We start from the raw sequence: 14,027 nt of genomic DNA, 5'->3' as shown, positions 1-14,027 counted from the left end.
GCGAAGGTCCTTTTCCACCCCAAAGAGGTCCATTAGCAAACCCGATGCATTCTGTCTGCTGCATCGATCGAAGGGCGACGCTCGTGGGCGACATTTCGTGTCTCACTTTGCCCTTAGTTTCCGACGCCCGAGCTCGAACCCTGTCAACTACTGGCGAGATGGTCGAAGTTGGGTGGACGGCCGTTTATTTAGTGTTTACTGTCCACTGGGATCACTTTCCGTTCGTCCTCGACCACGCGTGCCTCCCGGTTCCCGGTTGGTATGGTACAACTTTTCCAGACTGCCCTGGAAGACGAGAACTGGAAGAAAGTACGCGGTGTTCGACCACAAGAAACTTTCCCTCCCAGTCGGTGGCCGAATGGAATGGTCGGGAAAATGAAAACAATTAATGTTTTTCCTCCCGTACCGGGGAATTGGCACACTTGGTGCCGCAATCGTTCGCTCGACGTCTTGCTTTCCCGGGCGAATGGTCAACGTGGAAGGACCAAGCACTGCCAGGACGAGATAAGAAAGCTGAACTCCAGCCTCCAGTGATGCGGCCCGACCCTTTTCCTGTCGAACAGCGCATCCAGGCGACAAACCATGTTGCTATGAGCAACCCCGTACACGGTCCGAGCGCTCTGGAAGGGCTCGATTTTCTTCCCGAGGACGGGATTCCTTTTTTTTTGTTTTCTTTCCTTTTCCTTTTTTGAAGTTCTCTATCTCTTTCCGTGTTTGTTCTTTCGGCTCCGTCCGGTATTTATGTGCATTTACATGCCTCACCGAATCAATTTCACTCAATTTAACTTGTGCTCCTCGAGGGCTATTACGCGTCTGGGCAGGAAGCACCGGTCCAGCCTGGAGGTGCAGGACGTCCCAAAACGGGGGAACTTAGGGCAAACTGAGAGGGCTAGCAACTGCTTTGCTTCCTGCCCATCGAGCACCAAATGAAGGGTAATCGATGACGCTGTCGGTGATTAGACTAATTTAGTACCATCACGGTGTATCATTTCTAGGGCCATCTCGTATCCTGCTTTACCCGGAACGGAGTGGTTAGATTTTCATGATCCGAGTATTGCAAATGTGTTTGTTTTTTGTTTGTTTAGAAAACAATTCTGGGTCATTTTGGGATAGAAATGAGCCCACAAATAATGTTCTTTGAGTAAGGACAATGCTTGATTTATGTATCACTAAGTTTTATGCGTTCAATTGATAGAGCTCATACGCTGATAGTGTGTAAAAAGGAACAAACAAATCAATAGAAATTTATATAAGACACATAAATGAACTATCAATTATTCAATAAAATAACAGGATAAACCCAAAACCATTTATTATGCGTGTGTTGTAAAAACTACATAACATACTAAAGCTAAATAGAGCATGCTGTTCATGATCCCCCATATGCATACACATTTAATTCCCATCGATATGCGTTCTAATCAACTAAACGAAACGGCTTTCGGGACCAAACGAAACCCCCCTCTCGCGTGTAAATATGCATTTCGACACCATCGGTCAGTTTAAAATTTCAACAACCCAGCGCCACGAGTCACACCAACTGCGCAAACACACAACGCAACAGACCCGCGGGATTCGACTAATTCGAACCGACAACCTGCAACGCGGTGACCCACATTTCCACACCCACACTTTCGGGGGAGTGACATTCTAAGACCACTTCGCTGCTGGGCCGAGTGGTTGCAAACGAACGTGAAAATGCTAATGAGACTACAATAAATATTAATCAACAACTGCACTATAAATGTAAATATCACCTCATAAATTAATGACCTCCTCTCACTCTCGAGAGGGCGGACCCAGCGATAATGATCTAAATTATTATTAGCGGTCACACGGTGTCAAATGCTTGGGCTCGAAACTCGCACTGCCCGGGCGTTGTTTGACCAAACCCACGCGACCGCCAGGACCTCCCAGGAGCATAATTACGGCCATCGATGGCTAACGGGCTGCTGCTGGATGCTGCCATCGAACGATCGCAACGGTTTGCAACTCGGCGTGCATTTGCGTGCCGGTGGAATGGAAAAACACTCCAGGGTGGCTGGTGCGTTTGTGTTTTGCGTGGGAAATGCACGCTTTTATGGTGCACTGTCCTGCCGAGAGCGTCCTGCGAAAGGAGGCCACCAACTATCCGGAAGCAATTACCTTCGTTCGAGCTAGTTTGCGGTGCAAGTTGCATGGCGTTCTTTTTTTCTTCTCGCTGCGCCATTTATATTCATTACGTGCTCACAACCACCACCACCACGGGCACGAAAGGACAACCCGTGCGAGGAGGCGGGTGTGCTTCTTAATCGAAAAACTTTCGCGCTTCCTTATCTCACGGTTGAGCTTTGGTTCTTTTGTTTTTTCGATGGTGTTGCTATTTTTTTTTGTTTGCTCCTTCATCTCACCGATCACGATGGCGCCCACAAGGCAGTCTACAACCCGTTTAAGCGAGAGCCTTTTTTGCTCCATCCCACGCACGCTCACTCACGATCGTGCCAGTCACTTCCGGTGTAACGGTTTTTCCGACGCTGCTGCTGCTGTTGTTGTTGGGGTCGCTTCCTTCTCTCGTTTGACACCGAGGCTGGCCTATTAGCTTGTTTCCTGCTGGGTTCTTTCGGTGCGAATGGGTTGCGCGTGCTGTTCGAAGAAGTCAGCAGGTGGTAGCGTCGGGACAGCCCCTCGTACCGCTCGACAATGTCACCCGTTTCCTCACCCGACACATCCGGTGTTGCCTGCTCGAGGCTCGCGCCTGTGACGTCCTTCCGACGAGTTGCACCAGCCGTCATCACCATCACCGTCGGGTTCATCGTTTCCATGTGCTCTTTCAGGCAGCCCTGCAGCAGGTTCAGGAAGTACAGGAACGCGAGCAACGTCAACGCGGACAGCGCTGCTCCCTTGCCTTTTCCGGAAGGTTTTCCAACCGGGGACGCTGCCCACACCGGTGGCACCCACGAGTGAACGTATGATGGTGGTGGTGGTGGTGGTGGTGGTGGTGGTGGTGGCGGAGGATGAGGTGGTGCGTGGTAGTCGTACCCGCTGGCTCCATACCCATCGCTTCCACCACTCGAAGGACCAACGTACTTCGTCCCGTAACCCTGCGAACCATCACCGGCCGCGACTAGCGAGTGGATTGTGTGGTGGAACGGGTGGTCGTAGGCGGAAGGGCCATAACCGGGGCCAACATCCGAACCCACCATGTAAGGACTCCATCGGGCAGGCCCATACTGGGCACGATCGACAACTGGTCGCGGAAACGCTGTACTAACCGAGCTAACTACCATCGTGCGACTGATGCACCGGTTGCATCGAATGCACCGAGGAACTGCAGTGATGCACCCAACGCGACACCGAAGGGCAGTGGACCGAGCCGGCTGAGGGTGATGGGGGTGGTACTCCCCCACCCTGGTACACCTGGGGGGGGGGAGAGTGATGATTTGTCGCTTCGATGCTACGCGAAAGGGCCTGCAAATTGCCACCCATTATGGGGCTTGTTGAGCGTCACGTAAGCGCCGCAAAAGGGTTGGATCGGAAACGCGTGGTGCTGGACATCGTCTGAGGCACTGGCCGGGTAGCTGGAATAGATCTATTCCAGTATGTATGTAGGGCCTCGGGAGTGATCACCAAACGCGAGCGTACAATCAAGTGCCGTTTCAGGCAATGACGGTTGGATTAAATGACGAGTTTTCTCCGACGAGATTTTCCCCTATCGCTAAGGAGTTTATTGCAAAACTTCTTCGCATTCTTCAGTCGCCACAGGGACTAACGAATGCATATGGAACTTTTTTTTTGTTGCATCACGAATATTGTGACAATATTAAATTCCTTAACCTCCTTTTTTTTCAATTTTGCCAAGCGTGGGTTGTCTTCGGCGCTTCTAACGTTAACGTCGCTGATTGTAAGAATAATGAAATGAATTTTTTCGTCTCACATTCGCGCCCGAGGATGCCCTAATCTAGAACACAACGTTTTTGCGTTGGTCAAAAATTCCTCCCCGAGCATCGCACAGTTTATTTCATCACCATGTCCCGTTCCCGAGACACAAGGGATGTCTTTTTTTGTTCAACTCGTGTCAAATTTTTAGAAAACGAACACAACATACTGCTTTGCTGTGATGGGTATTACAGACCCAAAACGCCCCGCCGGGTTAGAGATAAACGTTTGACACAAGCCACCGAAGGGAATGCAGCCGCGGAAGCGCCTTCTGGCGGTCGTTCTTAGCCACCCTTTGCCATCAGGCTCGAGAAGTGAAGTCACCTCAAAACGACCTCCCAGCCATTTAATCTTTAGCCCCGCACAACACCCAACACAACCCACGCCACCGAAAGCACCAAAACTGCACGGAACCAAACTGGAACGACACGAGACACGTGGATTAAAATTTGGAATAAAAAACACACTCAACCCTACTGGGCTTCGGTGAGCGCTTTTAACCCTTCCGGAAGGTCGGAAAATCCTCGAGTTGTGAGCACGGGAATGAGGAAGATCAAACGCCAACCTCGCTCAAACCCCCGGAGGGTGACACGACTGATGGTGCATTTTTACAGTCTCGCTCCGGGAAACCGCGAACCAAACGCTCTATTCTCCTGCAAGGGGCTGGCTCTGCTGCATTCATGCCACAAGGCCACCCTTCAACGGGGCTCTCCAACTGCGCGCGCGGGACTTCAAAAGCAGAAGTTAATTTCGTCCCATTTTGTCGCCTTTTCAAACCACCCTCTCGACGGAGACAAGCCAACCAACACCCACGAGGGGCTCAGGACGCGGGCAATATGGAAATTCCGCACCCACATCCGGGATTCTTTGTCGCTGCTGAATTATTTATTAACTTTTTAACTGGATTTTTTCACCATTCCGCCGACGGTTGTCGCCCGGGTGGAAAGGTGGCTTTGTCAGCCAGGAGAGCGCTTTTCCGGGGGCGTTTTTCCCGCGCTCGTGTGACATGTGCATGTCCTCGGGGACGCGCAGCTTTATCTCCTTCGTAACATTGTGCAGGTTTTTGTGGCCAAAAGCGCCACTGACCGGCACCGCTCGTCTGAGGGAACGGTTTTCTTTTCATGCGAGCGCGTTGGGTTCGATTTCCTTCCTCGTACGGTGGGTTGGCGAGCGAGGCCAAGGTTGGGTTTGGGACTTCTTCCCTTAAGGCCGACTCTCATCCATCAAGTGCGCGACTTGCCGTGTTTGTTCGGCGGGAATGAAGGCTCTCTTGCGGAAGTAGCGCGCGTTTACTAAGCTATGTGTGTGTGTGTGTGGTTTTACAATGCGTCCGGGGGGTTCTTTCATCATTAATCTTGGAGCGTTTTGTTACCAGTTTTTTTTCATTCATTTTTGAGTCAATTGAACCACCCTCACAGATTGCACTCAACGCACGCGAGAGATAGAAGCACGATTTTATCTTAACCTGCGAATTAAGTGCGTCGCAGTTGAGATATCATCTGAACAAGACCTGAAGATAACGACGCGGAGAAGAATCTGCAGTAAACACCTTCCTAGTTTTGGGCGATTTTTTTTGTTACTTTGGATTAGATGGAGCAGAGCTACACTTCCTTACTTAAGTGTCACTTTTATTTATTTTTTTGTCTATTGTTTAATCTTGTATTAATACTTAACTTGGTTTATTATCCATCTTATCCTACTTTTATCATTAAATTTCTTTCTTCAACACAATCATGTGATATGCAGGTAATGAATAGCATATAACAAGGCTCGCTTTTAATATGGCAATAAACGCTTTCATAATTTTTTTCATAATTTTACTCGTTTTTAATTAAATGGACAAACTGCACGTCAAAAATATTGATCCACCATTGTTTATTTTATTTGTATTCATAATTTGTGTGTGAAAAACTAACAAAGTGTTACCGTACATATGTACAACAGTTTTGCAAGCAAACATTGTGTCATTTTGTCGCTTTCCTATGATAGTTTTTTTTAGTATAATTGCAATCATAATACACCTACCTTTTTCATAGGCCATTTCCCGCTCGATCCGTACACGCGACACCACATTCAGGTTGAGCTTTTGCTTCCATTCGTCAGCCTCATGCAACCCGGCCCACTTTCCCCACAACACTCGCAATGCGAGCTAATAACAGACACACCGCCGTTTAATAATACAACACGCCAACCCAACCGACTCTTCTCTCGACTACCTCGGTCCATCATCTGTCGCAGCATAAAAACGCACCCATGCTGCCACCGGTTCGAGTGCGTACTCCATCACGGTGGCTTCGTACGCGCAATCATTATCGTAACTATCGTAATCGCACGCCCGTCGCCTCCGAACACCGTCGGTGAAGCTCGACCCACACGCAGCATCATGCTCGCTGCGAGCCTCCCCAACTCCAACGCAGTGGGCCGCTTCAACACCGTCGTAAAAAGCAACCTTTGTGCACGCTACCTGACGCGGACGCCAGCAGCCTGAGAGATGAATAAAATATGGGCGCAAGAATGTTCATTAGTACATCACCGCGCCGGTTTCGACTTCCGCCAGGGCAGTCACACACATACACGCACACACACACACACGCCAACGCTAAGGACGATGTATTAGCAAATCATCCCTGCCCACTGTGTGGTGCATCCTTCCGTTCACCGTCGATCGTGGGTGTCAATCTTTCGACTTTCATCATCTGGAAGCGCGCGAGCATCCCGTTTCGCACTCAGGCACACGGTTCCGGTTCCGGTGTGCATTTTATTTCTCCTCCTTCCTTGTTCCGGGCCCCTTTTTCCCGCACCCTTGCTGGATCAAAAGAGTGGCATGTCGCGAGCAAGGACGCGTACGACTGCTCGTGTCGTCATTGCGCGAACGGTGGGTTTGTGTTATTTGTTCTGCGTCTACTTGAGCCTTGTGGAATGAAACCACCACCACCACCACACCCACTGGCACGGGTCTGGGAGTGATTCCACCCCTATTTCCATTCCATTACTTCACGCAGTGAGAAGAGCCCCGGAAGGAACGACCGGAAAGAGCCCACGAGCATGTCGGTTCCAGCGAGAGCTGAGCTGGCTGAGTAGCAATTTATGCTGCCACTTCCGGTTTCTTTTGCTCGCGAGTGCACACCCAGCTCCATGCACATGCATACCTGCGCAGCCACCCTGCGACGCGGGAGACGATCCATTAAATAATTAGTTTTCACTTCAACTCCTGCTTCAATCCCGCATCCGAACTAATCGCACTTCATTTGCGAATGTCGCACTTCCTCGTGGTGCGTTACCATGGTACCGGACGGGTCGCTGGGTCGCTTGGTCGTTGCCTGCTTCGTCCTTTTTTATTTTGCTTGCCTTTTTTTGCTAGCTTCTTCTCCTGTCCCCGTAGAGATATCGACCCTGCAAATGCGTGCCGCAAAAGAGCACGCCGAAGTGCATTTCCCCCTGTTTGGAGTGCATCTCTTGGCGTCGCGCGGTGGCTCATGAATGCATAATTTTGTGCTTTAAATGTGACCCTCCGTGCCCTTCATCTCCTCCCATCTCATCCCCGTTGCTGCGTGCGTTTCTGCACACGCGGATGCATTTTTCGTGCGGCTGATTGCGAGCGGCCGCTGCTAAGTGCATCCTTGCGGCAAGTCCCGGTGTTGGTGTGCATGGGTGAAATGGAGGTTCGAGGTTTGTTTGTTTGTTTGTTTGTTGAGAAACTTTCTCCTTTTTCGCTACCCGTAGGGTTAATTGTGTAACCATTGGCACCGCCCTTCATTCTCTGCACCGCTACCGGATGGTTCGCGTCCTGCGCCAACACCTCGCGCAACATTCGCCCCAAATTTCAATATTCATGGCTCAGTCTTAACACGCCGGGTGTGGGATCGGTAAAGGGATGCGGGTGGGGGTTGGAATGCAAATTTTGCGTGAAACCGTTAACGTTTTATGCGCTCGTATGCAAAAGCCGGAAGCAACTTTGCATGCTTGTGCCGCTTTTTACGGTTGTTTTATTGAATGGTTACATTTCGTTTCGGGCGGTTCGTTCTTTTTCTCTTTCAGCGACAAAGGGAGGCATATTTGCTCGAAATTTTGCGCCCCCAACCCCAACAACTCCAGTCTCGGGTTTCGGCTTTGTTCGAGCGGTGTTTCGCGGGATGATTTCGAAATTTGATATGCGGCGAGACCAAATAAACTCCTGCTCGGCTGCTGCTTTGTGTTCGCCTCCAGAACCTGGCGCCATAAAATCAACTCCCTTCCCGATCACCACATGGCAAGACGGATGTTCCTACTCGTTTATTTTTTTGCGGAACACGAACAAGAACAAAAAAAAAGTCATTCAGTTGGGCGAACCCGAATTGACTTTTCCCGTATGTCATCAATTTTTAAGCAGTTCGCCAAATTTTCGTCCTCTTTGCTGGTAGAAAACCGCCCTATCGTATAATCGCTTTCACGAGCCAAATTCGAGACGGTTCGCCCTTCGACCACGTGTGTGTTTAGATAAAATAAAACACCAACTGGCTTTAGTGGCTGTAGGCCACCGGGAACCCAAGTGGTCACGTTTTTATAGCAACCCACACCGGTGCGACGGTGCGGGCCGTGAAAATGCCGTCAAATTCGCTTCCCTATTTGCGGAGTACGTCAACAATCTGTCCATCATACGCCACAGAAATAATATTATTTTAAGTTTTTTTTCTTCCGTCCTTTTTTCTCTCCTGATTCAACCAACATTCCTCGTCTCCGTTCGATCGTTTTGCTCGATCGGGACGAATAATGGAGCTCGTTCTCACGCCAAAACCCGGTCTGATCATTGTCGCCGGTGGCCAACCAAATTCCCTTCGGGATCGCAGGTGAAACGTTTTGCGCATCGGAAAACAAAAAGGATAAAAAAAGGAACCGCCCCCACTCCGGTTGCTGACGGTCGACGTTTATTCTACAATTTTATGTGCATCGGCAGAAAATTCGCTTCCGAACGCTCGCGCGAGTGTAAATAGCGTGCCGATGGCACGATGCCGCTCGAGCAAATACGCCCGAAACAAAAAGCAGCCTGCGAAAGAAAAGCGCCCCCATAAATTGTGCCCCATGCGGGGCCGTTCGCTTTTGAATTGGCTCCAGCACCACCGACAGGCTCCGGGCAAAGGGTGCCTGATGGTGGTGCCATCCCATCACCGTTCCGGAAGTCCTCCTTCGTCCTGTGGGGCGGTTGAAACGGCGCGAGTGGATAAATGTGTCACATGCGGCGTTCCTCGCGGCATATTCACAATTCGACATTCCGCGAGCCTTCCGTTGGGGCGTTTTTTTATTATTTTTTCTGTACATATATTTTGCCTTCGAATTTCTCCGCCCACACATATACGCGCGTGCTCTAATCCACTGCACTCTATGGCGGCCGTAGCGAGGGCAAATCGGCAGGATACAAAGGTTGATGATGGAAAGGGAGGAGCTCAAATAGCTGAACAAAAAATTTTTAAAAGTTTATAACACTTTCCCGACAATAACGATTGTCTTCCTCGAGTGGGAACGGCGCCCAAAGCAGGTCACGGAGCGCTACCCACAACGCATTGTGCGTACGATAAAGGGGAGTCGATTTTTTTTCCACCGGCAGTTCTCTTTCGGGTGCTTCCGCGGCGTAAATGGTGGAAAAACGGCTCGAGAAAACCAACACTCGCGTGGAAACACGCGGTGCATACGCAAAAATGACACGAATGTGTGTTGGGAAGAAAATAGAAAAAAAAAACAAGCACACATTCACACGCGTAGACACTCATATGTGAAGCTCTAGCATGAGTGAAAAACATAAGCTAAGAAAACATCTTGGCGTTGGCGTGCTGAGGATAATTCTGTTGACTTTCGATCGGCCTGATTTCGGCTGATGGAGTTGAGGTGGCCTCGAGATGGCACTCGATAGCGGGAAAACGGACGGCCCACCCAATCCGGGGGTGGACGCCGAAGGGCGCGCGAACAAATTGAATGGCGGAGGCAAACATTGATTTTGAAATTTGATGCCAAGCCGCTAAAGTGGCGGCGCGTTTTCGCTCAGGGTTTTCTTTTACTTTTCTTTATCGCATATCCCTTCCGATTGCAGCGAAATGATAGTAATGGGATTAACTTCCAACCGTGGCCCTTTTTGCCAGCCGTCATGTGGGCCGGAAACGGTTCTTCGCCATTCTTAATGGAGAGGGTTTGAGAAGGCGAACACTTTCGAGCGGACCATAATGCATCGTAAATGGCCACTTTTGATGCAAGAGAAGAAATAACCATTGAATTTTAATGACAATGTAGGAGCGGAAAATCGAATAAAAATTTCATATCAACTTAGAGAGAATTCAAAACATTTCTACATTAAAATAACGTCTCATTTCTGCTTCAAACCAAGTGTTTTGAAAGAGTTCGATCAAGAAAACTTAATGCATGATATGCGTGTTGATGGAGTTCTATCAACATCTCGTATCGTTTTAACGGCTGGTGAGCAATTTTTATCCCCGGATCAGGGCATTTCGTCATCAGCGCACGATAATGCTGCATTTTTATTTCCCCACGGCACAAAGCAGCAGCACTTTTATTGGGATTGTTTCCTAAATAATTATCGACCCAACCCCTTCACCATTGATGCCGTGCAGAACAATTACTCTAATGGTGCCGATCCGTTACCGGTCCGATGGTTCCGAACACTCGGTTCTCCCGTCAATCAGCCGGCGTTTTTTTTTGCTGCATTTCCCCGAGTTTCCCTGATCGGTGGGAGGAGGACATTTGCTGCACCGAACCACCAAGGGGATGGCATTCCCTTGTTTTCCGAGCTCTTGATTCGTGCATACCGAGCACAAAGGAAGCTCACGTCCTCGCTCGAATATCCCCTCCAAAAAATGGGCACCTCGGAAAATGAGCACCCAAAATAAAAAAAAAACGACTAGCGAGAAAAGAATCCCTAGAAAATGGAAGCGAATTTTAATGCGCTCGCGTAAATGCACGCGAGCCGGTTCGTTTCTTTTCGTTCGCTCGTTCGCTTTTTTTCCCTATGCACGTGCAACCTCCTACACCGAAAACGCCTCCGATTTGGAGCCCTTTTTCGGCGCTTGGCGTCTGCTTTCTGAAGTCTGAAGTAATTCCGCTTTCAGCTCGCCGCCTTCCGGTGTCTGAAGTAATCCCACGACGTTTCTAGTGCCGGGGCCAGCGTACGGGATTCTCGGGAATGGTAGGCCAAATAATGCCAGCTTCCCAACCGGACGAGGGCTTCGGTGGAGAGCCCGGTGCCATCTCAAGGATTCCGGCTGCAGGGTGGAAAAGGCATCATCTTAGCCGTTTGTTGACGACTGTTGCTGTGGAGCATTTAATTTTTCTTTTTTCGGGAGCTTCCGTCCCTCGAGACCAGCTCACCCCATTAGCTTTTCGTGTTTCGCTTTCGATGCGCGCTGGCGGGAATTTTGAGTCCACCGGAGCCGAATGAAAATTATAGCTCTTATGATTTATTTTTGTGAGAAATGTCGTATTTGTTCTGCTCGTTTCGTTTGCGAGGTTGGAAGTGGTGTGTTTTTTTTATATATTTTTTGGCTAAGAGAAACGGCGAGTCCCTTGTGCACCTGTAGCTTGGCGTCACGGATAGAGTGGTCGTAAATGAGTCCGTGATTAAAAATCTACCACCGAAGCAGTGCTAATGGCACCATTCCCAAAGCTCGTTCGGGCCGCGCGAATTCACCATTAAGAAGGCAAATATCTCGGCACGTAATGTGCACCCCCGGTCTTTGCTCGTGTGACAAGGCTCCCGGGACGAATGTGCGCTTCGAGCACTTTCTTCCACTTAACAATGCACGGCAGGACGACGGGTCCTTGGTAACGACGGGTTTGCTGCCGGAGACCGAGTGCAATGACCGGTGCATGGCCGCGCCCACTCGAGGCGGCTTTTCGTGCCGAAAGCAGCGCCCTTCATACGCTTTGATCGGCTGAGAGTGTGTGTGTGTTTTTTTTTTCGTTGCTTATCCTGTGCTACTTTCACGGTGCTCTAAGGATGAATAATGTACCGGTATGCGGTGGCTAGGCTGATGCGACGTCCTAATTAACCGCCAGGACAAGCCACCATGTCAATGGCATTAGTTGAGATGTCGTTTTAATTATTGTTGGTACTAAAGTTGCTTGCTGCCATTAAAAAAACGTTATTATATTCTGCAATTTTTGCTTGACTTCTGCAACGTAAGCATGAGCGGGCTCAATGCAAATAAAAAGGATTAAAACACCTGCGCCGTAATGTATGCAATGTATTTTCCATGCTGTGCTTTCGTTATCCTTTTGCGCATCGTTTATTAAATGAAGCACTCTGAAATGAAAGACAAGAGCAAAATGAAATATCCTTCCCATGGTGATTCACATTCGACGTTGCACATTTTTCTCCTTCAATTTAATCCTTACAAAATATAACATAAATAGGCGGTACCATAGATTTACATCACAATACAATGCTGCCAATAATTGCGCCATTATCAGGGGATGAACTTTTAAAAGAACGAATAATGTGAGAGGCATTTCGTCTGCTTTTCCTACGACGTCATCATTGCTTTTTCCATTGGTCTTTTCCGTGCTTCAAACCGTCCCGAGCTCGAATTTAGGGCTGCCCGGACCCGTGGAGGTATTCTAATTTATTTTTACAACCAAAACAACATCCCATGCCGTGCCCGTGGTCGCAGCGTGGTGAATATTTCATTCGACACGCTTCGGCAACAGCCGTAGCCCGCTCGCATTGACAATACAAAGCAACAGCCACACAGGCCAAAGAAAAAGGAGAAAGAAAAAAAAGGTTGCATGGAGCCATTTACCCGAAACCGGAACGGCACCGTGCACGGACGGGGTTAGATTGGTGGTCGTTGCTCAGCGCCTCATCTCAACCCGGCATCAAGGATATCGACGGCTCGGAAGGAGGTTAGCAAGTGTTAACAATCCCAAACCGGAAGCAGTGACGCGAGGTTCCGCTTTTCCCGACCGGAACGGTCGCGTTGGACCGGGAAAGAATCTAATCTGATCATCATCGCCATCGCGTCACGCCATCACGGCCGTCGATCTTTGCACCCGCCAGAAAGCAAAAGGATGGGCACGTTTCACCACGGAAAAGTCAACAGGACGACCATCGACCCAGAGGTCACACAAACGACGTCACTGTTTGCCCAGCAGCCTGGGCTCTTGTAAAGCATCGTACGACAGCCTTCCAGCATCGAAGGCTCAAAATGGAGGAACGCACCACAAAACCCAACAGCTAATGCTGAAAGATTTTCCATCCCACGGCCCCCGATAGCCACGCGACGTGGCACCTAATTCCGGCCGGTGGCCAATATTGTCCGGAATTTCCCAGGCGAAAAAGTGGAACAACATCCCACCGGTGGCGCGCCGGTGCTGGGCTTGATCAATTATCTGATAAGTATTTTTCTCCATTCGTGTGCCGTTTTGGTGGGCTAAGACCACGCGACCATCTTGACGCTCGAGCCTCGAACCATCTGCTGCCAGCTGAACGTGAACCGAAGCCTGCACAGAAGAATAGAACTAGGTCACCTTGGGGAGAGGTCCGTGTCTATCCATCAATCGACGGGCAACGTCTCGTTCGTTGCCACACGGCCAGCTCGGGCAGCGCGTCGGCTTTGTTTCCCGATCAGACCACGTCCGGTTGGGTGGCGTGATTAAAATATGAATTTGCAAACCATAACCACCGCTAGCCGGATAGGGTCCGTGTCCCGTCTCAAGATGGAGCGATTAGCTTCGACGCAAAACTTTGCTCCGCGGCACCGGCGGTGACTTTCTGTGGCACCAATTACTGATAAGAAGCGCCAGACGCTCGGACGCAGACGTTCGGTCGTCTTGTGAGATAAGTGGTCGGATGGACGCCACTGACCCTCTGTGCTAGTTGGGCTGTATATGGCCGTGTCTTGGCCGCAATCAGCTAAAGCCCAACGGCAAAGAAAGAACGCCTTTGCGAGGACCTTTCCCCTTGGTTTGGTGGTGTTTGTTTGCATTCTAGGTGGGAAGAAGTTATCCCACAAAAGTTTGGCCCGAGTGGGGATGAGCGTTGCATCTATTTATTCACCCTTCGCCTTGAGCTCGCGCTAGAAGCCATTCGCCTGCCATGGTGAGATGGCAAAGTGGTGGCCAAAAGTTCACTC

The 14,027-nt window shown here is 49.7% G+C and overlaps 1 protein-coding gene across 1 annotated transcript; it reads right to left on the bottom strand.

Moving 5' to 3' along the window:
* Positions 1 to 2,465: 2,465 nt before the first annotated feature.
* LOC128721043 (vasodilator-stimulated phosphoprotein-like) lies at positions 2,466 to 3,266 on the bottom strand. The gene has a single exon (XM_053814755.1). It carries the CDS (start codon positions 3,264 to 3,266, stop codon positions 2,466 to 2,468), a length of 801 nt encoding a protein of 266 aa, XP_053670730.1.
* Between the last annotated feature and the right edge of the window lie 10,761 nt (positions 3,267 to 14,027).

This window comes from Anopheles nili, chromosome 2 (assembly GCF_943737925.1).
Source record: "Anopheles nili chromosome 2, idAnoNiliSN_F5_01, whole genome shotgun sequence".
Lineage (NCBI taxonomy): Eukaryota > Metazoa > Arthropoda > Insecta > Diptera > Culicidae > Anopheles > Anopheles nili.
Note: the sequence above shows the minus strand (reverse complement) of the source record. Positions and strands in the feature narration are given on the sequence as shown.

Coding starts and splice junctions, on each gene's coding strand:
- LOC128721043 (XM_053814755.1), bottom strand. CDS start 3,266: ATGGTAGTTAGCTCGGTTAGTACAGCGTTTCCGCGACCAGTTGTCGAT.